We start from the raw sequence: 23,957 nt of genomic DNA, 5'->3' as shown, positions 1-23,957 counted from the left end.
CTTTCTTCAGTCATCGGTTTTTCCTTTCTCATATTTACTGTTTCTTTAATTCAACCTTGTTTCTCTCTTTACCTCTCTGTACATTGATCCGCATTCCTCCTGTCATGCCTGAGTCCTGACATCATGCTCACATTGTTTTACTGGAATGAAATAAGAGATGTGTTGTCACGCACACACCAACAGACACTGAGAATGCTGAGATACACATAAAAACAAAGGCTAATGAATATGTTTATATTCCCTGAATCTTGTACTGTGTGTGCACCCATACACATTCAAGTAAAGTCTGTTTGCAGACTTTGTGCACGCAAATGAGTAACACCTACGATGTGGTACTCAGACACTTCAGACACCAGGCATGAGACGAGTGAACCGCATCAATATAGCGAACCTCTCAGCAGAGTTCATTCACTTCCTGCAGAGCTGAGCGATCAGAGGCATTTACCTGATGTGTGGACTGTCAGCAGTGGGCATAGTGTTCCAAGATGGCAGCCTTTTCATTTCAGTAAAATGTTCTCACCCTGTGCAGTCACTGAAAAAGTTTCCCAGACTTCTTTAGACCACTTTTAGATTGGATTCTTTCTGTGGTTCTGCCTGACTGACAGTGTGCACACGTTACACAAAAGTTAGATGGAAAAGTTTTTATTTATTTTTATATATATATATATATATATATATAGTATATATATATATATATATATATATATAATATATATATATATTTATTTGTTGACCATATGAGATGTTTTCATCCCACTCTTGCTGATGAATTCATCCCTTTGGATAACATTAATGTGAGGAAGCTTGATTTGTCATGTGTTTAATTCACTAGATTAGCCAGAAATAGACATTCCCATCTGTTTCTCCATGATAGGGCTGCAACTAATGATTATTTTCATTATCAGTTAATCTGCAGATTATTTTCATGATTGATCTATTAATAATTTTGTCTATAAAATGTCAAAAAAATTCAGCTCCTAAATCAATTTCGCAGAGCCCAAAGGAACTTAAATTTCGTATTTTTTCCAACAGTCCGAAACCCGAAGAAAAGCAGCAAATGTCTGATATTCTTGCTTAGAAAATGACTGAAACAATTAAGTGATTATCAAAAATAGTTAGACTAATTGTTGCAAAACAATTTTAGCAATTTAAACTGAAGAGAGTTTACCACTGGATGACGTGCAGCACATTGTATGAAGGAAAAGGGCTCTCTCATCAGTAGGCTTCATGTGGCCTGTACTGTAGACTGTGACCACAGGAGGGCTTGTTAACACTGTGTGAGCCACCAGAACAGTGGGCTTTCTTGTTGTTCCACCTATCAGAAGTAAAAACGGAAGTAGCTCATTGCAACCAGCACCTCAAAGTGACTGTACAGTGGTGACGTATATTTTTGGGTCAAGAGAGAAGTTGTTTTATTCAGTGTGATTCTGCAGATTGGGCTACCTTTAGTAACCAGCGCTTACCAGCTTATTGTGTTAAGATTATGAAAACCAGAAGTACAGCTTGCTGGTTGGTAAATGTTGTTCCAGTTAGTGCATGAATAAAATCTAAGCCTCCCACGTTGCCTGTTATCAGTCAAAGCAGAGAACTCGATCAGCCCAGTCTGCTGAAATGTGATTGCTCCCTAGGAGAGTTAAATGATGTAAAAGGGAGCGCAGTCAATCCTGTCGGCAAGGACGTGATTTGTGAAGCTTGCGCTGGATATTTGTTCCAGAAGGCAGAGTGGAAACTAGAAAGGTGAGCACATTACAATAACTTCACTATCACACACATCTATAGATAAGAATTATAATCTACTTGACTGCAAAGGCACTTGACTCAATAAACTGTTCATTTAAACAACAACTGTTTCATCTAGCTGGAATCCACTCACACAAACACACAGATACAGTCACTGATGCACTCCCAAACATGAAAATAATGAAGCACTTATCGCTCCCGGTGATCGCTCTCTTGTCTTGTTGTTAATTCAGGGTGGATTACGGTGGGACTTACCCTGTGTGTTTACTCCGAGGGAAGATGAGGAGGATAAGGTGGATAATGAAAGCAGCCGAGCATCGTCTGTGCTGAGATGGTTCTCAGACACTCCCAGTAAACTAATTGTTTAATCAATTTGGTGTCTAGATAAACGCTATTGTCTGGCAGCGTTATTATATCTCTCAAAGTGCAGAGCTCAGGACCGACTCTGCACAGTCACCATTGATTTAAGCCAGTTGTTGGTTGTTTCAGGGACAGATTGACAGCTGGGGTAGCATGGTGGTGTGTGTGTGTGTGTGTGTGTGCCAGGTTGATGGAACCAATCCAAGGTGGGTTGTTCCTGTGACGCCGGGGCAGATGTCGACCCGTGCCCTAACGACAGATGTGCCCTGCTGCTGTAGAGACAGCGGTTCAGCTCTTGTACCTTGTTTGTCGTGTCTTTGTAGCTTTTGTTCTTGTGTATGTGTGTGTCTGTAAACACGTGTGTGTCTGCAGACAATACCCATCATTCATCATTGACCTTCATAATGTGCATAGAGCACCGGGAGGAGGGGAGAGAGTCAATGAAAACAGCGAGGGGCTCAAATGCTGTGTGTGCATGCCAAGTGTGTGCATGTGTGTGTGCATTTTAAGTGATGTGGGTTTTAATTGATGGTGTGTGTGTGTGTGTGTGTGTGTGTGTGTGTGTGTGTGTGTGTGTGTGTGTGTGTGTGTGTGTGTGTGTGTGTGTGTGTGTGTGTGTGTGTGTGTGTGGAGGCCTGTGGTTCTATGCTCATAGAGACGTGGTGGGTAATGGCCTGGAGCCATGCTGCTGTCCTCCCCTCTCCCCTTTTCTCAGGCCAGGGAGAAGAAAGAGCTGGACGGTGGAGGGAGAGGTGGACTTGTAACAGAGTGGTAGGTGGATGTGACAGAGAGGAGGGGGGAGTGCTAGCCGCAGTGGTGAGGAGGTAGCGAAATTGTGAGATGGCCAGCGTTTGTGTCTGTGATGAGTGGGAGGAAGGTAGTGAGGCATGAGGAAAGAGAGGACAGAGGGAAATATATGCACATATATTATGTTGTTACAAGCTTGAAAGCAGGGTGACAAAAAATGAAGAAGACCATTTGCAATGCACAGAGATGAGGTTTAGAAACCAACTGAATCAATCAGATTTGCATGCTTTTAACTCAAAATGATTTGAAGGTGTTTCTTTTCAGTCAAACATTACAGCAACAGCTGAGAAATCTTGATAAAGTTGAGCGATTTTGACAGGTTCAGTGTTGATGTGTCTCCATTCTGCATAGCCAAGCAGAAGAGAAGTGTAAATCCAGGTGGGAATTCTCGAAAATCACACAGACACACTGAGCTGTTGGCATTTGACGCTTTAGTTTTGACCTGAAAATAAAACCAATATTTGGTGTACTGCCTTAAAGCTGCACTAATCAATATTTTCTTAAATAACAATAGATCCAATTATCTTGCGCAATGTCAAAAGTTTGGGCTTCAACCAATAATTACATTCATTGTCGATCAATCTGTTGAATATTTTCTCAATTAAACAATTAGTTGTTTGGTGTATGACATGTCAGAACATGATGTCAGTGTTTCCCTTAGCCTAAGACATTTAAGGAAGCCTGAAATGTCTTGTCTCTTGTCACAAGCCAAAGATATTCAGTTCACTGTCACAGAAGAGTAAAGAAACCAGAAGATATTCACATTAAAGAAGCTGAACTCAGAGGATTTTGACTGCTACTCTCATCAAAACCGTATCCTGCGGCAGGCAGATGTCTCCAGCAGAAAAGCCCTGATGAACCCAGGGGACGCTACCTGCGCTGCATTAAACAGCAGACAAACAAAGTTATTTCCCCTTAGGAGTTATGAGCAAGCAAATATTGCTCTTATGTTCATCTGTTACCTAGAAACCAAATTCAACGAACGCTTGCCAATATTTCTGTGTTTCTGGTGGATCTGTAATCAGGCAGTTTTTGCGAACACGTTCGCCATTTCATCTTCAATTCAGTGATAATGTGTCAGTGTTGTGTTTACACCTCGTCTCACTTCCCCTAAAAATCAATGAATGCAGCTTACTTATACATCTTTATTAACTCCTTAACAGTATGAAAGCCGACATCAGTGCGGTCCAAACAGAATTTAATCAATACTGTTTGGACCTATTAGACCCTCATTAGGAAGTATACAGTATTTGCAGTATTTAATCTTAATAGTCACCCATAACACAGTTTTAAACCAACAGGTTGAAGCCAGGAAAAAGGAAATTAAATTATAAAAATCCTGCTGCTTATTTTGTTGTCCTTCAAATCCTACAATTTGAAAGACAGTTTACTGGACTCTCTCTTTCACTGTGCTCCTGCTGTTGTGCTGAAGGGCGATCTGACACATCTCCACAAAAGGAATCCTTCAGAAATTTAATTAGGATCACAATGAAATTAGGCTGAATCCCTTGCCCAAAACATTTCTAATTAAAGACAACCATTTGTCCGAAGAGAGCAGGATGTGAGGAGCAGAACTCACAATAATTAAACCCAACAATTAAATGATTGTTAGACTTAATTGAATAATTAATTTGATGAATTCTTTGTTAAATTTTAGTTTAAATTGTACAGCAAACGCATAAAAACGAAAACACAGTTGTGAGTTCAGACTGCTAAGTGAGAGGTTTACCATCTTCCATCTCTTTTACCAGTGCAGCCACGCTGTCAGGGGTATGAGGACGTCTGCACGTTGGGACATGTGAGAGCTTCAGTGTCACCCAAGTTTGAAGAGGAGAGTTTGATTCTGACAGAAATAAGGTGCACAAATCATCCAGCACGTTGGTCTTACATAATGTGGTTGAATCTCACCTGGATTCCGACAGAGGGGGTTTAAATTAGGCAGTTTGTCTACAGTATGTGCGGAAAGGATTCTTCAAGCTGACGTTCACAGTGTGTGACAACAGATCGATCCGCGGTTGCACAGCAGCGAGGACGGGCTTATCTGCCACCCAGCAGCGTGCGTATTAAGTGTTTGATTGCATTTCTCCGTGTGTATTCCTGCTTTCGTTTGTGTGCGCTGTGTGCACGTGCTGTGCGTGACATAATGTAAATACAATCTGTGGATTTGTGGCCTGTCATCATGACGGTAATGCACTGTATATATGCCTGTGTGCTCACCTCACTTCATATTGCGTATTGTATGGAGAATACTTAAACAGACCCATTACTCACTGTCTGAAAACCAATACTTCAGTTAAGCATCACCATGGAAACAATAGGCATCTCTGCTGATGATAATCAATGAATGTGTTTGAGAGGTTTGATTTGCTAACATCATATTCCAATATTCAATGCCCTACAGGTGCCTGATATTCGTCCTGGTACGCTGTTCGACTCCCCGATGGCAATCTCCAAAACAGCCAGATGTTATCCTCTTATTTCACATCAATTCCAATAATGCTGTACATATTTTGAGATAATAGCACCATATTTTTTTTTCCCTAAATGACCCAAATGAGGCTGAACGTTGCTGTCACATTTACGCTACTAATTTGAAACGGTCTTACTAATGTTGAAACAATCCCTGCAAGTTTTTAACTAAATTAGCACCAATTAGGTTGAAAGCTGACAGGGACAGTACATTAGGATGAATTGAATGTGAGCTTGTTAGCGGCGGGTTTCTTGTTATATCCTCACATGTCACTTTTAGTTTGGCAGTAACTGCAGTGCTTAATTAGGTCCTGGACTGCTGTGCCTAGTGTTATTAGATTCATGAACAGTTTTTTTTTTGTCTCACCACTTAAAGCCCCGACTGTCTTCTCTCCTAGACTTTCTTTTATGGAATCAAAGTCAGCAAAACTCCATGAACACATACAAACGAGCTTGGATGATTACAATTCACTATGTAGATTAACATCATAAATAAGGACTGAAGCTGTAATGATGCACAAAATTCACAGTTGAGTTTGGAATATTTTGGGTACAAAATATGTAAAAGATGTTAATTAATTTTGAAACGCATCAACATGGATCTAGAAATCACCAAAAGTTCCTTAAAACCACGGCAGTCAAACATTTGCATAGAGATAGTAAGTGATTAAAATAAATACAAAAGAAGCATCACTCAACATGACACTCTACCTCTACAGTAGTTATGGAAGCACGCAGGTGATGCTGTTGAAAATAAGTGTGTGTGATGTAGACATCTCCACAGATATTACAGTACCCATGACGCGTATTGAACCTCCCCAATGACTTCACCAGGAAACTCGTGGACACAGAAGAATGTCATTATTTGGTTTGTTGGGTTTATCAAAATGTAACATCACATAAGCAAGTGATTACTGTACTGTTACTGATTTGTACCTCAGTAATTACATTACCCTTGCTAATCCCAGGAAGAGCACAGCTACTTCAACTATTTGGGGGCGGCCTTGTTTGCTGTCTTAGTTGGTGTTTTTCACACGTTACATGTTTTGTCGTCTTCCAGCAGCCAGCTTGGCAGCTTTGCTCGTACATACCTCCAGAACTTTTGAAGTGCTGCAGGCGGTCAGTCACCGGAGCTAAGCTAACGTTAGCTGTTGGTCATCTGTAAATACCTGTCGGCTGCCTGATGGTTTAACCAGAATGTCTTGTTTTCTATTTCTACATGTGTTAAATACTTGACAAGTTTACTTCTGTTGATGTATTAACAAAGTTATCTAAACTTTTAAAGTGGTAATTATTAATTGATTACTTTTTCAAGTAACTTGCCCAACACTGACCATTACATCGGCTCATTAAACCCAACAGAAGTGCTGCATGTCATATCTGTGTTTAACAATGCAATCGACTTGATAGTTGCACCTTTTCTTCCAAATACCGAATGTCTAAACTAATCCAGCAAGGAGTCTTTTTGATTTTTCAGCCTTTAGTTTGATATTTTTCCTCTCCTTTTGCTCAGGTTTTTAACTATTGCTGTAAACCTTTACTCACTCCTAGAATAAGGACCATGAACCCTCTAGTCCTCGGGGTCTGCATGTGTGTTTTTGTGTGAGTCTGTGGCTGCAGGCTCTGTGACCATAGAGCAGCAGTACTGACCTGTTGGCGGTAATGGCTCTACAGTTAAGATCCAGGAAGCGTACAGTTATTTCTGTAGCACCCTGAGTTCCTGTATGTGGTTTACACGTACACACAGTCCACAAAGACACACGTACCGCTGCTGATGGTGAGGTCTGGATACAGTTATTGCTCTCTCTGCCTTCCGGTCACTAATTAGCGCGTTGTGTAATGAGGTCTGCACAGACTCACAGTGTATCAAGGTGTGTGTGAGACTGAATGTGTGTATGGTCGTTTTATGTAACTGCTGAGAGGATTTCATTTTAATGAGCATCTGTCTGGGACTGCTTATGAAGGGTTAACATGAAAGCGGGTGTTGTGCAGAGAATCACCAGCTCCCCACTGAATTTCCAGCTGTGGTAAAACATAAGAAATTGCAGATCAGTGGAACAGGTTCAAACATGGATGATTCAAGTGAGGTAAGGTTAAAAGTACACAAAGACAAGATAAATGCAATGACTGAGAGGATAATAGAAAGGAGGTCAGGACTGTGATGGCTGCCAGTCTGATTTAGAAAACGAGATGGACGGAGTGCGGCTGCTTGACACAAACACAGTTTGTTATTAGCTGGATGCCTGAGGTGTGAATGTGTGTGCATGTATGTTTCCTCTTCACACAGCTTGTGAGAGCAACACTTCTCTCTGTGTGCTACAGTCACACTTAAGCCGTAGGTCATTTTCACAGACAGGTTTGACGCTATGACAACAACAGAGAGCTCTTTCTCACCCTGTCAACACTTCAGCCACTCCAGCCAACCACAGCAAAGATCTTCCCGCTCGGTAGTGCGCTTTATTCCGCTGATGAGCACAGAGTGACAGAAAATGCGAATAGAATAGACGCCACACTCTGAACCACGCCAACCGGAGGGAAAACAGTCGGCGCCACAATATGCAAGCAAACAAATGATGAAATGAAACAAAAAGCCTGAAGCTAGCTCAAAACATTAGATTTCAGCATGCCAGATGAGTATTTCTAAGCCTGCTACGTCTAATTATGAAAAGACTCTTACAGTACCAAAAAGCTATTTATGTGAACTTCATTTTTGGTATCTTCTTATTCTTTTACCTCAGCTGGAAGCTAAATTGGTTCTCTATGGGTTGATGACATACTACTACATGACTTCTTCAGCTTATGAAATCAGCACAAAACCCAAAATATGAAAAAAGTGCGTTGTCATCAAGCTAAAAAAAAATGGTTAGTTCCCGTAATTGAGACATTTTAGAGGCTTTCGCAAGACCTTCAAAATTTGAGACTTGATCCTGACTCAGACTCAGGCTTGAGACTTAAATGGACCTGACTGACTAGAAGTCACTTGAGATTTGAAAGCATAAAACATTAATGTCTTAAAGATATGATATGTAACACTTCTGCCTTAAAATGACTAAGTCGGCGAGCAAGACTAAACATAACATGAATAAAACTTTAAAACTTGGACATTTGAGCCTGCTTCATGCTGATTTTTATTAGTAATGGTGGTTGCTTAATAACTGCAACAACTCCAACGATCCTACGCTGCTTAGCCTACGTCTTTTGTTTTGTTTTGGCTGAGGCAATGGCAGAAATGACATAATGTGCGTTTAAGTTAATAAAGAAAACTCAGTCTACAGCCATGTTAGCAACTCTGTCAGGCTGTTCGCAGACACAGCAGTGCTAGAAGCTGATCACTATCTCTAGCATGGCATCGTGCTCACTTAATGGTCATGTTTTGACAATGATCTATAGCAGGTATAATGTCTACCCTGCTCACCATCTTAGTTTAGCATGCTAGAATGCTAACATTTGCCACTCAGCACTAAAAACAAATCACATTTGTATTAGCCATTTGAATTTATTATATTTCTTTAAGACTCAAGGGTTTAAAAAACAAAACTATGTTCGTGTCCTTTATGCTACATCTATTTTAGAAAACGAAGTGTTGATGATGAATTGGGATGTTTCTGGTGGTACGGCAGTGGGGACAGTCTGGGAATTTAGCCTTCCTGTGTTTTATTAACTACATTAATAATAGACACAATTAAAACAGGCAAAAATAAACCATTTGAGTAAAGAGCCTATTCACCCATGGAAGAACAGAAGCACAAGCAGCCATAGAGACGTGCCCGGAGGAGTCAAGGCATTACACTTGACTTTTAAGTCTGAGTCAAGTCTAATGCCTCCTCTTGTCTAAAGACCGCTACAGCTCTGGCTTTCACAATGTGGATTTCTACTCAATCCTTTTGTTGTTTTTGTAAATATTTCTCCATGTAACCACTCATTTGGTTGTCATGGGAAAAGAGTAGGTGGCCTTCACTCCCACTACCTCCAACCCACACAGTGCTGTTCACTATTAACCCTGAAAGACGTGAGTTCAAAGCACATCACACAAGCCACAGAGAGACACTGACAAATGATAACCCAAATTCTATAAACCTTTACCTCAGGCTCCTACAGATCAATTCCTCGTCATCTCTCTCTCTCTTGCCTTTCTAGCGTCACCCCCTCCTCTCTCTTCCTGGAGGGGGTTGTTTTGTGTCACGCTCAGCACCTATATCTGCTGTAGCCACCGGCAGCAGCAGCAGGGACAGCAGATGAGTACGGCCATTGGCTTCTTCCCCTCTCACTGGCCCTCCCCTCGCCCAACACAATGGGGCTGATTGTCCATGCGACACACACTCACACACAGAGGGGGCTTTACTCTTCGGGGCTGAGTGTCGCTTCCCCCGCCATATGCCCCATCTCCGCTGGAATGTGATTATCTTTAATCGGCATAGAGAGGAATGAGGAAAAGGGTGAAAGGAGAGAGAAGCATCACAGAAGGCAGGAGGGGAGGTTGAGTGAAAGGGCGAGCCGGTCTGTCACTGAGCGTGCAAGTGTGTAGTTGTGTGTGTGTGCGTGTGTGTGTGAAAGAGAGAGAGAGAGAGGGAAGGAAGGGAGGATGCAACCGATGCAGCGAGGCAGCAGTTTAACACAAGCCTGAACCTGCCAGTGCGAGCGACAGAGCGCAGAGAGGGAGAGAGGGAGAGGAGGGAGAGGTCTTCTCACTTCAGTCCAGCAGTGAGTGGATTTTAATTTCTTCACTGGACTCGGGACACAACCTCCACCCAGGTTAGTGCTTCTCTCTTTTGAGACCGGTTTACCAGTCAGCTGTGGAGCACTGTATCCACCGATGGCACAATGCAGCTGTGGGGCGTTGGGTTAACGGAGCCGATAGACAAAATGTGGGTGGTTCGCGACCACAGAGACACCGAAACGCCGTTGCTATTCAACACACACACACACAGACACACGTCGCCTGCTGAGGCTGATGGTTAACAAAGAGGGGAGCACACATCACAAAAGACAAACCCTGGATCTCACCGCAGCATGTTCCTCTGGCGGGTGCTGTAAACACGAGTGGCAGGGGTGGCTGTGTGTGTGTGCGTGCTATAACTATGTGTGTGTGAGGGAGCTGTGGGTGCCCTGAGCTGTGGGAGCTGTTCTGGCTGGAGGGGACTATTAATTTTCTTAAAGGCGTTTACTGAGCCTCTCAGCTGCAGGCTGTCTCAGGATGTGCACTTCAACTCGCATGCACACAAACACAGACACACGCCTGTGCACGTAGAGGCCACTGCTGCTGATTTCAGTTAACTCTGTTTGCCATGATTGCCGTAATCGGCCTCAGCTGTCCACAGTGAAGCTGTGGGAAAATATGCAAGTCCGTGCGCGTATGTGCAATTGCACGCGCGTGCGTGTGAACTGCACACTGTGATTTAAGTCACCTTGTCATTACAGCTGTAATGCAATCTCTTGATGATAGATGTAATCCTAACTGCCTGTAGTGGCTGCACTCTGTCTTCCCAACGCCGAGCGAGGAACATGGCTTTGTAAATGTTATTTAGAGAATGAATAGTTGCAATAATGACTTTTTTATTATCAGACAAATAATAGTCTCCTCTCTCCATCTTCCTGCTGTGTGCGCTCACTGTAACTCATTTGACTGGCTATCTCTGCAGTTAAAACCATTAACTTTATCTGCAGCGATATATTTTCCGTAGCGCTTCCTCCACTCACTAAGCCTGGCTTCCCATGCAGGCAGGCAGCGGCAGGGGTGTTATCCGATCCTGCTGTTTGTGCTGGGATGGAGGCAGCCGTTCAGCGGCCCTTATACTAACAAGGCACCTCGCTGGGTCTGTGTGTGATCCCACTGAGCCTGGGCCTCCCCCCCCCCCTCAGGATCAAGGAAGTCCCTGCAACAAATCCAAAAGCTCGGGTGGAGTCAACTGCAGGTTAGGAGCTCATACTGTAGGTGAGGCCTCACCTAGCCTCTGTGGTTTAAATATGAATCAGTAAGGGGATTTTCAATGGGTGTCGTAACTGTAAAAATCGTCATGGACAGCTGTGGTTTGGTGTTGCCTCATCAGAGAAAATCAGCCTTTCAGACGCTGATGAAGCCATTATGTGGGCCAAGATTGCAGCTTCTCAGAGTTAAAGGGAACTTGTCATATACGCAGCAGGGGTCAGGTATGAGTGAGCATTTTGTTTCTAAAGACAAGCTAAAAGGAGGAAGAAGCACTAAGAGCCTCAACCACAGTGAATGCTAATGTACGCACAAGGACACAAACTTCTAAGAACCCTGAAGTTCAGCTTGTTCTTGGATTTTTTCACAGGTGTCTGTGCATGTGTGTGTCTGCGTGCATAATTTGCATGGATATAAGTTGCTTGTGTTCTGTATCTGACTCTGTGCCGGGATCTATCAGCAGCTGCAGCGCTGTCGTCACGGGATTCTTCCTCCCCACCTTCCCTGCCTCCTCTCTCTCCTCTTCGCTTCCTGGATTATTTATCTTATTTCTTCGTCCCCACTTTTCTCTGAATGCTACAGTAAAAACGCTCCGTCACTGCCACGCACAGGCATCGCTGGCTCGGTTTTTGGCAGCTGTCTTGTCATTCTGTCTGCGTCTTTCTGCTGAGCCTCCTGTGACACAGAGAAGAAATGCTGATGCTGTTTGACACTTTATTCCAGCAGGACGTGTCAGATTAAGTGCTGCGTGAGCTCGCGCGTGTGAATGCAGACTTACAGAAAAGCAGATGAGTCAGTTTATGTGGGCTATGAGGAGTCCAGATCCGGTTTAAGAGAGGACTTTTTTGACAAACGTGGTGTCAGAAATGAGGAAGAGAGGATATAATTTCAGTTCAAGCTTTATCAGCTAAAGAGGAAGTTTATTTTGAGTTGAATGTTGGTCGTCTCTCTTTCTCTTTCTGCCTCATTAGCGTCTTGGCATCGGGCAGGCCTGCTTTCAGGCTTGCAGGGTTTTCTGTGCATTCCAGCTCTGCTCTGAGAATATGGGCTCCAGTGGCTCCAGTCAGAGGGGCTCATTCATACTGAGCACAATGATCCTGTTTGAGCCGCAAGTTTTGACCCACGCTGTTTGATTGGCATTATATTCAGCATCTATTTACTTCATCCATAATGCATTGAGTCCGATCTGCTAAGCATGAATCTCTGCTGCTCACTGTTTCTTCAGTGCAGTGGAATCAATAGACGGAGATAAACAAAGAGACGTTTTAATATGAACTTTGATGTGCTGAATTAATTGATGGTTCACTAAGCACCGCACAGTAAATCTGTACAGTATCTGTGACAGTTAAGTGTGGCAGCTTTACCACTCAGGTGGGAAGATAAAAGCGGGCTATTTGGGCTTTGCAAACTGATATGCCAGCCATCAGCTTTGTTTTATCAGTTGTAGATAGCTTGATAATTAAGCTTGCACTAGCTTCACAAGTGGGTTTGGAAACGTCATATGCCTAGTTGACTTTCATAACTTCAAACTGCTGCGATCCCAAACTGATTCAAAAAGACGTTTTTTTGTGCCCATTTTAAACCAAAGTATTTGCTGCTAAGCTAAAAGCCTTAGCACACATCCCGTCTGAAGTGAGCCAGCCATAGGTCAAGGGCATAAATTATGTTTTTTGAAAACAATTTGAGATTTCAGGGCTTCGGGAGACTTGGATTACGGCAGACGGGGTGTATGGAGCCATCGTCTGTTGTCTTTCTGTTTTTTAACATTTTTAAAACAAGTCCCCATCTGTTTGAGTTGTTTAGGAGAATGCTGCAACATCTACCTATCTCGACTTTCAATCAGCATTAGGGCGATCAGATAATGTCTCTATTTCCATCTTTGGCTGAACTTTAACTATAAGGAACAGCTGTGTATTTGTTTTGCATTGTAGAGCTGGTTAGCCGAGTCCCCAAGGAATGAAGAAGTATAAGGGAAATTTTGACTTGTATTTCCTTCTTACGTAACTCTGTTGAAATCTTGGCATACTTTGACAAGCACCTGAAAGATGATGAAGATGTAGCCTATTGTTTATTGTTTGTATTTTCAAACATTGTTTCAAGTTGAATGTTACAAAAGGCTTTCAGGCAAATGTCACACTAATACTGAGTTGCTAACACGACTAACACCACTCCAGTGTAGTTGCAGCGATCACACAGGGAAATACTACACAGCTTGTTTTTTTTTAAGCTCCGGCCCCACAAAGTTTGAAATGCACCTTGGCCGTGGATACAGCGCTGACTTGCTAATGTTGGTTAAAAGCTAAGTTAGGAGGACATGCTAACGCTTGCAGCTCACACGAGAGAACATAAACACATTGCTTAATCAACCTTCAAACACTTCCCCTCTTGTATGTCATGTTTTTTGGAGAAAAGCTTGAGAGAACACACTGCCATCCAAACTGTTTATATATGGAGTACCGTTTTTTGATTGTAAACAGTAAAATAGCCAAGTTACAATCATCCCTGCAATGATTCAGACTCGCTGCATGACAGTTAGAAATCAGCTCAGGAAATGTCTGCAAAATATCTGTCCACCGCGACCTTTCACAAGTGTCATGTGCTGTCTCTGGTCCTGTGTACAAGGCCTCTGTTGTGGCTCGATGCCTCATACTCAGCGCATTAGAATATGACCGAGTGTCTGTCTTTGTTTGCCTCATCAGACAGCATGAGTTGTAGCCGCATCAGATGAGCAACAACTTGCTCGTTAGCATTGTGAGAATTTCTCATGGGGTTATTTTTAGAGATGGGGCTGTATTTTTAGGTCCAGGAAGTCGTTTACTTTTGCCAAGCAGATGGGAAACTTGAATGGTTGTTTTTGGAGATGTTTTGATTATAAATGGGCTGCGTGGACATTGACTGGAAACATAGCTCAATTATAGGATGAAATACCCTTGGGGCATCTCTGCACAGTTCAACTTGACTGAATTAATATAAATATGAGAGTGCTGCTGGTGTGATTGAGTTTACTGTAGTTTATACTCACATTCTTGTGTGTGTGTGTGTGTGTGTGTGTGTGTGTGTGTGTGTGTGTGTGTGTGTGTGTGTGTGTGTGTGTGTGTGTGTGTGTGTGTGCGTTCTTTACACACCAAAAGAGGAATGGTCTTTTATGCTGCTGGATATAGGTCACTTTCACGTATCTGCTCCTAATCTGTGAGACATTTCAAATCCATTTGGTTCAGTCTTATCTTAAAAGAGCATGCTGTGAATAAGAGCCGTTGTCCATTTATGAGCAGTCTGCTGGGGCCCAGTCAGACGTGGTGATTGGGTGGACAGGAATATTGATTGACACATTTGGGAGCTCCTGCCCAGCAGCTGTGATCTGTTTTCCAAGGTATACAGGCAGGTCACAAGGGGGTTGGTGGGGAAGATAGAGGGAATAGAAGGTGAGAGAGAAAGACAGAGCAGGCTGGACGAGAAAAGAAAAGAGGTACATTGAAAGGGAGGAAGTGAGAGAGATAGAGTAGGAGAGAATGACTGCCTGTCGATGCTATCGCATAGTCTAGTTCCAACAATCAATCCCCTTTTCAGTGCCCAGTGGTCACAGAATCCACTGTCTCTGTGCTAGTGTTTGGATCTCAATCGTAGGACTCTCCGTCAGCTTCATTCATTAATGTTTCATACCTGCTTATATTAGTTATGGAATTAAATATGTCTGCCATCTGATATCCAGAGCACGTTTCAGTATTTAGTCATGGCTATTCTCCTCTGAATGGTAATTATCACTAAAATGGCAACCAACAAACATACAGTAAACCCCTCTCGCTTTCTTTATGTGTTCCCTGAGGTACGGACAGGAAGCATTTAATGCAGGGGGGCACCATTCAGGTTCAGGATCACAGGACGCTCAGTCGCCTGCCCTCATTAGGCATGGTCCGGAGAGCATGTTCAGATCATGCTAAAAGCTTATGTTCACATGCTGGGGCCATGTAAGAAGCACGCTGGGATCCAGAAAGTAGATGGACAGCGTCTGCACACGATGTACGAATTTGTGAGGCACACGTTAAAGTTAGTGGAATGTGAGGAAGAGCGAAGGGGAACAAAGTGTACTGATAGTTTTTGAGCTTAAAAGGAAGATTTTTTGAAGGAAGCTAAAGATCCAGCTATTTCCATTGGAAATAGCTGCAGCTGTGTGACAATATATCGATGTTGTATTTAAAGCTTGTTGACCTGCCCCCAGTTGTGCCAAAAAATCAATGAATACTGCCTTATAGTGACTATAATCAATATTTTGTATTACCAATTGATCAATCAATCAATCTATCACATGGCTGCTCGTGTGTAAAAGGGGTCGATTGCAGTAATTAAGCGTCAGAGAATTATCATCTGATTCGTTGTTTGCACTTCTCAATGTGCACTGTTCATGTTTTTGGTTCACACTTACCCAATTTAAACCAGCGTTTGTGGTGTGACAGGCAGCTTTCAGCTAGAAGGCTCTAAAACCTACTGTATGCTACCTGCCCAGTAACAAACAGCAGACACATAAAGTTAGCAACTAGCTGGTGAACACAGTGAGGCATTAAGCAGCCAAAGAGCCAGAGATTTCCCTCTGGAGTTTGTGGGGACCAAAACAAAACTAAAAGAATAGTGAATATTGGATTCTATTTGCCCAACAGGGAGCCGCTGCGCCAGATCACTAGAAATATGCTTGAAAGACTTTGTTGATTGGCTCGTTCTTTGTACAAGAACGATCACAGAACTGAATCGTTAGATTTTGAGTCAACTGAGCTGGAGACAGGGGTCTCATCTGGTTGCCTTGGCCACATAAAAGCCTTACAAGGCCCTTTTAATTTTCACTCTATTATGTTTGTGGCAGAAAACCATAACTCTTTTGGTAATTGTCCATTATGGAGGGACGAGAGAGGAGGAGGAGTGAGACAGACGCATCTGGTCTCATTCAATAGCCAATCTCCACTGTGTCAAGCATGAAAACCTCAGACATGTGCTCACACACATGCACGCGGGGACACACACATTATCACCAGCATGAAACTCAGTATGATTAAAGGGGTGTGACTTGGCATATTAATACATTCTAACCCTTTCCATTATTTATGAGTCACATTTGAATGGTAGTTATCTCAATCTAGGGCAGCCATGCAAATGAGGCCGGGGTTACTTTGCATTCTTGTGTCCTTATGGACCGAAACTGTCTTTTTTTTATATTTAATAGTATCCATTTCTAATCATTATAGGATGATACGTGCAGATTCCCCTCTGTGATTTAGATTTTTTAATTTCAGAATCTCTTTCTGCAACATCCATTTCTGCAGCAGTATATCAGGGTTGAGATTAGGTTAAAATTGGGCTTTGGGGGTTTGCAGCACTGGCACAAGAGCACAAAATAGGCGGTAGCGTGGTTCATCATGATAAAATGTGTTTAATAATGGGCTGTCAGAGAATTTGTCAGGCCTGCAGATGGTTAAATATTAACTGTTATGGCTGGTTAATCTTTATCTTTCTCACTTCTCCATCTTCACTCCCCGCTTCCTCTACCTTTCCTCACCAGTGGTACCAGTGATTTTATTCCCCTCCTTCGGTTTGCCTCCCCTCCCCAATTTCTCTCCTCCCACCCTGGGGTGACTTTGTCCTTGAGTGCTGGCTAACCCTCAAAACACTATTATGGAAATGGTTCAAAATGACCGTGAATCAACATCTTGAAGGACGGCCTCACCCTCCTCCTTCCCTCCTGTTCTCCCTCCCTCCCTCCCTCCCACTCGCTCCAACACCTGGTGACTCTGGTTTCCAGGGAACCGGTTTGTACAGTGACGGAGAAGGCACTCTGAGGGTTCAATGGGTAAATACTAGAGATAAAGTTACCAGCTGACGGGGAAACTTGTCTCTGAAGAACGGACTGCAATTTCCTTGTAGATGCTGATAAAACTAAACTAAAAGAAACACTGAGATGGATAAGCGTTATGTGATGGACAGGAGGGGGAAAACCCAGCTGTACTGGAGAGGAATACTCACAGGTACTGTTCACATGTTTGTTTTTTGTTCAACAGTCTGGCAGCTTAGAAACATCAAGAAAATACAGTTTGTTTTGGTTTCAGTTACGAGCCTTTACAGTTGAGTTGTAGATGAACCACTGAGAAAAAAAAATACTGGAGGAAGTGCTAGTTTTAACACAGAAACCACACACACAGGTGTTGTCAGACAAGTGGATCCGTCATTGTGGGTGCAGCCACCTTAAAAAATTTTAGATATGCAGGGTATCTGTTGTGGGGAAACCATGTGGATAATTATTTATGACAAGGTGACAGGTACATCGAGCTATATTTAGCGTGTATAAAAGGTCTGGTAATTTGTCTGGCTTAAAGTGTCCAGGAAAGAGATAATAGTAATGAATTAGATATAACTACTATGTTTTTTATGTCAGCCCGTGTGACATGTTGAATTACCATGTGTGAATATGGACAGAATGTAATTGTTGTCTGCACATGGTGTACTTTCTTTTGTTGTCGTTCCTTCTGTTTAGGAAACAGAAGTCTGAAATAAGTAGACTAGATAAGTAAACTTCAAGTTCAACAAGTTTCTTGGCAGATTTTTCAGAGGGGACTTCTTTATTTTTTGGATGAATTGTTTTTTATTGCTTTGGTTTTGCTATAGTTGGTATTCTTTTTATTTTCTAGTAGAATGAATGATGAAAAGACCAACACTACCAATTAATTGATCTTACTTTCAAGTATTGTGCACTTGATCTTCTCTGATGACGTCAATATTTAAAAACGTGTAACAAATAAATGGGTTGATTTTTTTTTTTTCTTTGCTTAATAATTTATTGAAACAGATGGGCACTGTAGTTTTTAGCAAATGTTACTCAAACACTGGTAATTAATGCATTTTATAGGGGCATCAAGCAGCAGGATGGCATATGTGTTTCTGAGGACTGAACACTATATGATGCCCATGTTGATGACGAGATTGATCTGCTTGCGATGGAAAGGTCGATGCCCTATGACTCCCAGTCACCCTTCTCAAAACGACATGACCATTGCAGCGTACACGTGACAAGCGTATCAGACTTTTTGGTTGTGTTTAGGCAACAAAAGCACTTGGTTAGGTTAAGGAAAAGATTGTGGTTTGGGTTAGAATAAGTATGTTACTTCTGTCACTTAACTTCCGTATGTTCATAACTTAGTCACATGCCGTATGTGACATGACGTAGTTATGTGACCAAGTCTGTCTGGTCTTTTCACAAGATTTTCATTGACAACAAGATCGATAATATCATTGGCCTTATCTTTAAGATATGAGTGAGTTAAGTTCAGTGTGATGTGTGTATTTTGTTTCCCCTTTAAACTCTAAATACTTCCATTGAGTAATATCTTATTTCTGCTCTGCTTGGCATCCGTAACCTATAGCATGTTAAATGGTCCAACTCCACATTTTCTGATGTGAAATACAAGGCGGCGAACGTGTGCAGTGAAGAGACCGGGATTTCATTTTGTGTGTTGACTGAAGGTCAGACTGGGGCCATAACTCATTTTGTGTTCGGCACCGTAAGCGTCTGTCTCTGTGTTGCTACAGAGCAGGTGAATGTAAACAGAGACAGAGCTGCTGTCAACAGTGATGATAGCTTGGTTCACACCATTTTTACATACACACACATGCACACACACAGTCTGAAGATTTAATATCACAGCTCATTAACTGTCCTTTGTCGGAGAAGTCACCGCTTTGCATTTGATCAGCCTCCATCTTTACAGCTTTGTGTAAATAAAACAAACAACCAGTTTATAGTGCTATTAGAATGATGATGGAGGCACTACAGCTTTCTTATGTGATACTTCGGTCGTTTCAGGAGAAGCTAAAGCGTTTATTCAGAGCACTGATTGGATTGCTGTGAACGTAACTGCTAAATTAGATTTTTATTTTTCTCTCGACTGCCATCACAGGAGGATGTGCTGCAGTTTGCCACCTGTCTTGATGTGTGTTTAATTCATGCCGCTGATAAGAGGAAGCTGAAGCCCAACACCATGCAGGAGGCAGATGATGGAGACCATGGCAGAAGTTACTTGAGATTCACTTTCACCTTTTGCTGTGACAGTAAATGAATAAAATTGCCCAGTTTGAACTTCCTCAATTTCTCTCACAGGATCGGTCATTTTGTTTGGACAAAAAGAATCGCTTCTTTGACGACGTATGCTACGTATTCAGGCCTCATCATGAACGGTGGGGATGGGTTTGTGTCCACTGTGCGTGTTAATGTGCAAGTTCATTCTCACAGATTCCCTTTCGTGCTCGGATCACAGTGGCCAGATTATAGAATAAGAAAAACAGGAAGTCGAGCGATAGGAAGAGGAAGTTTTAGGTCAGTCCAGTAGCTGGACCAGTAAACGCTTCCCATCATACATCACCCCTGAAGTAGGTTTCCCCCACACCCATGACTCAGAGCGGTCATTCGTTCAACCTTTGTATCCTTCTTGGATGTTGTCACTTATGTTCTGGCAGAGTGTGCAACATTTTCTTTTCTTTGTGTTCGTATGTTTTCAGTGCTGACATAGAAACACATCCCCCCACTTGAGGAAACAATAGGCGTATGATGACTCTGGTCACATGTCTGAGAGTCTGCTGGAGGGTGGGGGTCACAGTTGAGTGGGTGGGATGTGTCTATAGAGAAGTGTCTGATATTTGCGTCATGCTTTTGATAAGCTGCTTATGTCTGTTATATTCTGAATATAGAACTTATATAACAGATTGGGGTTCACCTAAAGTACTGCGCACACACACACACACACACGCATATAAACTGTAAAGTTGATATATGTGTGTGTGATAGAGGGAGAGAGAGAACAGCAGGCAGGCCTGTCATGAGGAGTCCAGATGGTGGGTGGAGAAAGCCCTCCTTTAATCCCTGAGCCAGGATATTATACCCCCCCTTCACACACATGCACGCGCTCAAACACACACAGACACAGTCATGTGTACATCCTCTTGACTGCGTGCACGGCCCCACACTGAGTTTGTCCACTTTTCTTTTACGTGACATTAGCCACACTCCATTATGTCGGTCTCAGTCCACCGCTCCTCTGTTGATATATCCTGACTGATACTAAACACTTGCAAATTATAGTTTGGTGCATTCTGGGAAATAATGACAGGTGATGTATTAACATTGACATGGCAAAATGTGTGTAAGTAGGCTCATAGTATTAACCTGTCATGCTTTCTTTTTTATACTTTTTGTGATTTTTGATGCATTGCTTCTTTATGTTCTTTATGATTTGTGAAAACATCAAAGAATAACTAATTCTACGATGATTTTTTTAGGCCGATGTCGATACTTTGATATTCTTTTAGTACACACATACAGTACACACATTCTGTGATAAAGATGTGTGTTAAATATTTTACAGCTAAAAGATACTTTTAAGGATCTTTTAGGAGATCTAAAAGATCTAAAAGATCTTTTTAAGGATTAAAGATGAAAGTAAAAATGATTTGAGGCTGAGGCTATGGCACTGTCATTTCTTTGGCGGACACTTGGTTGTAGACCAATGTAATGGACATGTTATAATTTTGACCTGATGATGGAGCTAGATAACGACGATTTCATTGAGGGAGACATGGATGTCTGTACCAGATTTAATGAGAATCTGTCAAATGATTGTGGAGATATTTCACTCTGAACAATGAGTATCAGCATCATGCTGCTGCTAGAAGAAAATCAAAGTCATTAGGATTTATAATCTGGGTGCATGAATGCCTTTGCAAAATGTGTCAGTGCATCCAGTAGATGTTGATCCACTGGATGAGTGACAGCTCTGACCTGACCAACATCTTCAATAACATTTGTACCCAGACAGTCAGGAATGAATTTGATATTTCAGTTTGGACCGAATTGGTGGACCGACTGCCACTAGCATGACGAAAAGTAAGATAACAGTCCATTTCTAACAGTAATATTCATTGGAATTTAACATATTTTAAATAATAACTCTAAATACATCATACAAAACTATATAATCAGATACTTGAATCATATTCTACAAAACATGAAAAATTAAAAAGGGATTAAAGACAATAACACAGATTTTTCACTGTTGTGATTGGTTGGTGTCATTGCCTTGCCAGCGCATTGAGTGAAGAAAAGTTGAATAAAGCCAACTTTAATTTGTCATGTTGTACAGCTGTTATCTTTTTCTACGTGTCACTCGCACCTGTTGCTGCCTGTCAGCGGCTACATTGATAATCCAGGAGCTTTGATGCCTCATAGTAGATCAGACAGAGCATCACTTTCTCTGTATGTGTGTGTGTGTGCGTGTGTGTATGTGTATGTGTGTGTGTGTGTGTGTGTTTGGAGGGGACTCGCTTATTCTCATGTGAGCCCATCATTGTTTTTACGACCGTTGCTATTTTCTCTTTAATCTTTTATGTGCATATTAAACGGCTGTGTTGAAAGAGTGTTAGCTCTCCCCACAGACGATGCCCTACATATCACAGACAGACTAATTAGGGTTTCTATCTCCAAGGGGCGGTATATTCCTTTTCATTTTCAAAACAAACATAAGTCGACTCCTGATCTTGATAAATGCAGCTACCAGAAGCAGCTATTTGAATATCTCCACCACCGTGCATGTCCAGCTTGTTGACTCAGCTGCTGTTTAGCTCATACAGCCTGTGGAAGGTATAAACTAGTACGATACGCTCCCTCCTGCCTCATATTCCACCATTCCTCATTTTCATCTGCTCTTCTTAAATAAAACATGGGGTTGCCTGAAACAGCTTGAAGCTCCTGCCTCAGATGCGGGTCGAGTATCAAAAATATCATCCTGCTCCCTAGCTTGCTCGTATTTCTATTTAAAGTGAATCTTGCGTTTTGTTGTTGCAGAGAGGAAAGAAAAAGCTGTCTGTTTCCAGTCTAAGAACGCTGATGAGGAGGCCTGCGTGGCGGTGAAGATCGAACACTCCAGAGGTAGGCTGCAACACTTTCACTCACCTTACAGCCTCCTTCTTTCTGCTTTTTTGATCTCTTTCCTTTAAATGCAGATTTTTCTTGTCGTGGCACAGAGAGACGCTCTCGGCGGTCAATTAATAAGGGCATAACTATCTCACAGCTTTACTTGTGCTAAGATGTGAGGAGCTTGTTCATTTCCTGTGGTTTCGTGCCTGTCTGTGTTTGCGCTGGGGTTTTGACGCAGCCCTTTTTTTTTTTTAATGCCTCTTCTGGATCCTCATCTTGTGATGTGTGGGAGGTATACCGCGCCACAAGCCGAATTAAGATGCAAAGCTTTGGTGCTTGTCAGTCACCAACGCTGATTCACAGCAGGAGGGCTGCACGTATTTGCATACAAAATCAATGTCACGGTGAGAGTTTGGAGCCCTTCAGTCCTCTGTAAGCCTGACCAAACTTAGCGAAATCTTTTGCTTCTTCTAAGTTAATTGGCCTTGGTTAAGTAAACTTTAAGATGAGGTTGAGATGCAGAGAGGGGTTGCAGTACGGCACTGTGGAGGGTGAGTATGAGCACTCCTCCCTGCAGCTCACAGCTATGCAGGGGTGTGAAGAAAGCTGCTGGTCTCTGCTCTATTTTTATATCAAACTTGTGTGTGAGCGTGTGTGTGTGTGTATCAGTGTGATGAATGGGTGCTTTCCTCCGGCCCCTAGTGTCTCCCTATTTTTCACCTTTTCTCATTTTCTCTCCTCTTCATGTGCAGCGTCTCGCTCCCGCTCATAAATCCCTCCATGCTCCATCCTTTCACCCCTCTTCCATCTCGCTTTTCATCTGTCTGTCTTCTCTGCGCTTGTCTGTTTACCTCGTGCCCTCACTCTTCCTTCCTTCCTGTCTGTTTCATCCTATCTTTCCTCAGCACTGATAAAACTTTTTTCTCACCTCTTGCCTTTAACACATTATCTCTGACTTGCGAAATAGATACCACTGTTCCCATTTACCCCCATCTCTTTCACCTCCCCACGTTTGCTCCTCTTTTTCACCACAACCCTCTGCCACTTTTGTCCCCCCGTCCCGCCTCCTGTTTCCGGGTCGACTGGGGTTCTAATCTCACAGTGGCCCTTGGATTAGGAGATGAGGCAGAGTTAATCTGAAGAAAGTCTGGGTAGTTGAACAGAAACAGCTAATCCTCCATTCCTGCTGGTTATCTGTCACCCTGTCTGTCACACACACACAGACACACACACACTGTGCCAGCATGATGCGCACAATGAACGCCTCGTGTACCAGAGCAGAGCCAGACGTGTACTGTAACTACACTCTCTCTAATCTCATTGACTGATGTAGGGCACCAGGAATGGTTTAAAATAGGGTTTTGTGTGTGTGTCCACAAAATCCACATCATGAGGGAATAAAACATACAATTGAAACATGAAAATATAAAACCTGCACCTAAGTAATTTGGATTTCTCATCTTTTGGCAGTAACCACATTTTTTACACTTGATAAGAATTAGATTGAGGTGTGAGAACGGCAGAGTTCGAGTGAAACCTGGCCTCTTTTGCTGTGTACGCTTTTTGACATCCGTGTGCACACACAAGATGAAGAATTCAGATAGGAGAAGTGTTTCTGTTGCAGCAGAATGGACGGATGAAAAGAAAATGTGGATTAAACAGATGAATCCACGAAGATAAATTATCCTAAATAAGCCAATCCTGCACATAAAGGGT

The 23,957-nt window shown here is 42.4% G+C and overlaps 1 protein-coding gene across 4 annotated transcripts in view; it reads left to right on the top strand.

Annotated features, from left to right (window-relative positions):
• Window positions 1-23,957, top strand: part of fgd4a (FYVE, RhoGEF and PH domain containing 4a) — a 56,522-nt gene that overhangs the window by 10,292 nt on the left and 22,273 nt on the right. For all 4 annotated transcript variants that reach the window (XM_084365331.1, XM_084365330.1, XM_084365333.1 and 1 more), the window contains exon 2: window positions 22,170-22,253. In XM_084365331.1, the coding sequence (XP_084221457.1) occupies window positions 22,170-22,253 (84 nt within the window). The remainder of the gene's footprint in view (window positions 1-22,169; window positions 22,254-23,957) is intronic.

This window comes from Pagrus pagrus (genome assembly GCF_965226575.1).
Source record: "Pagrus pagrus genome assembly, chromosome: 10".
NCBI lineage: Eukaryota > Metazoa > Chordata > Actinopteri > Spariformes > Sparidae > Pagrus > Pagrus pagrus.
This window is presented reverse-complemented; position numbering and strand designations above follow the sequence as displayed.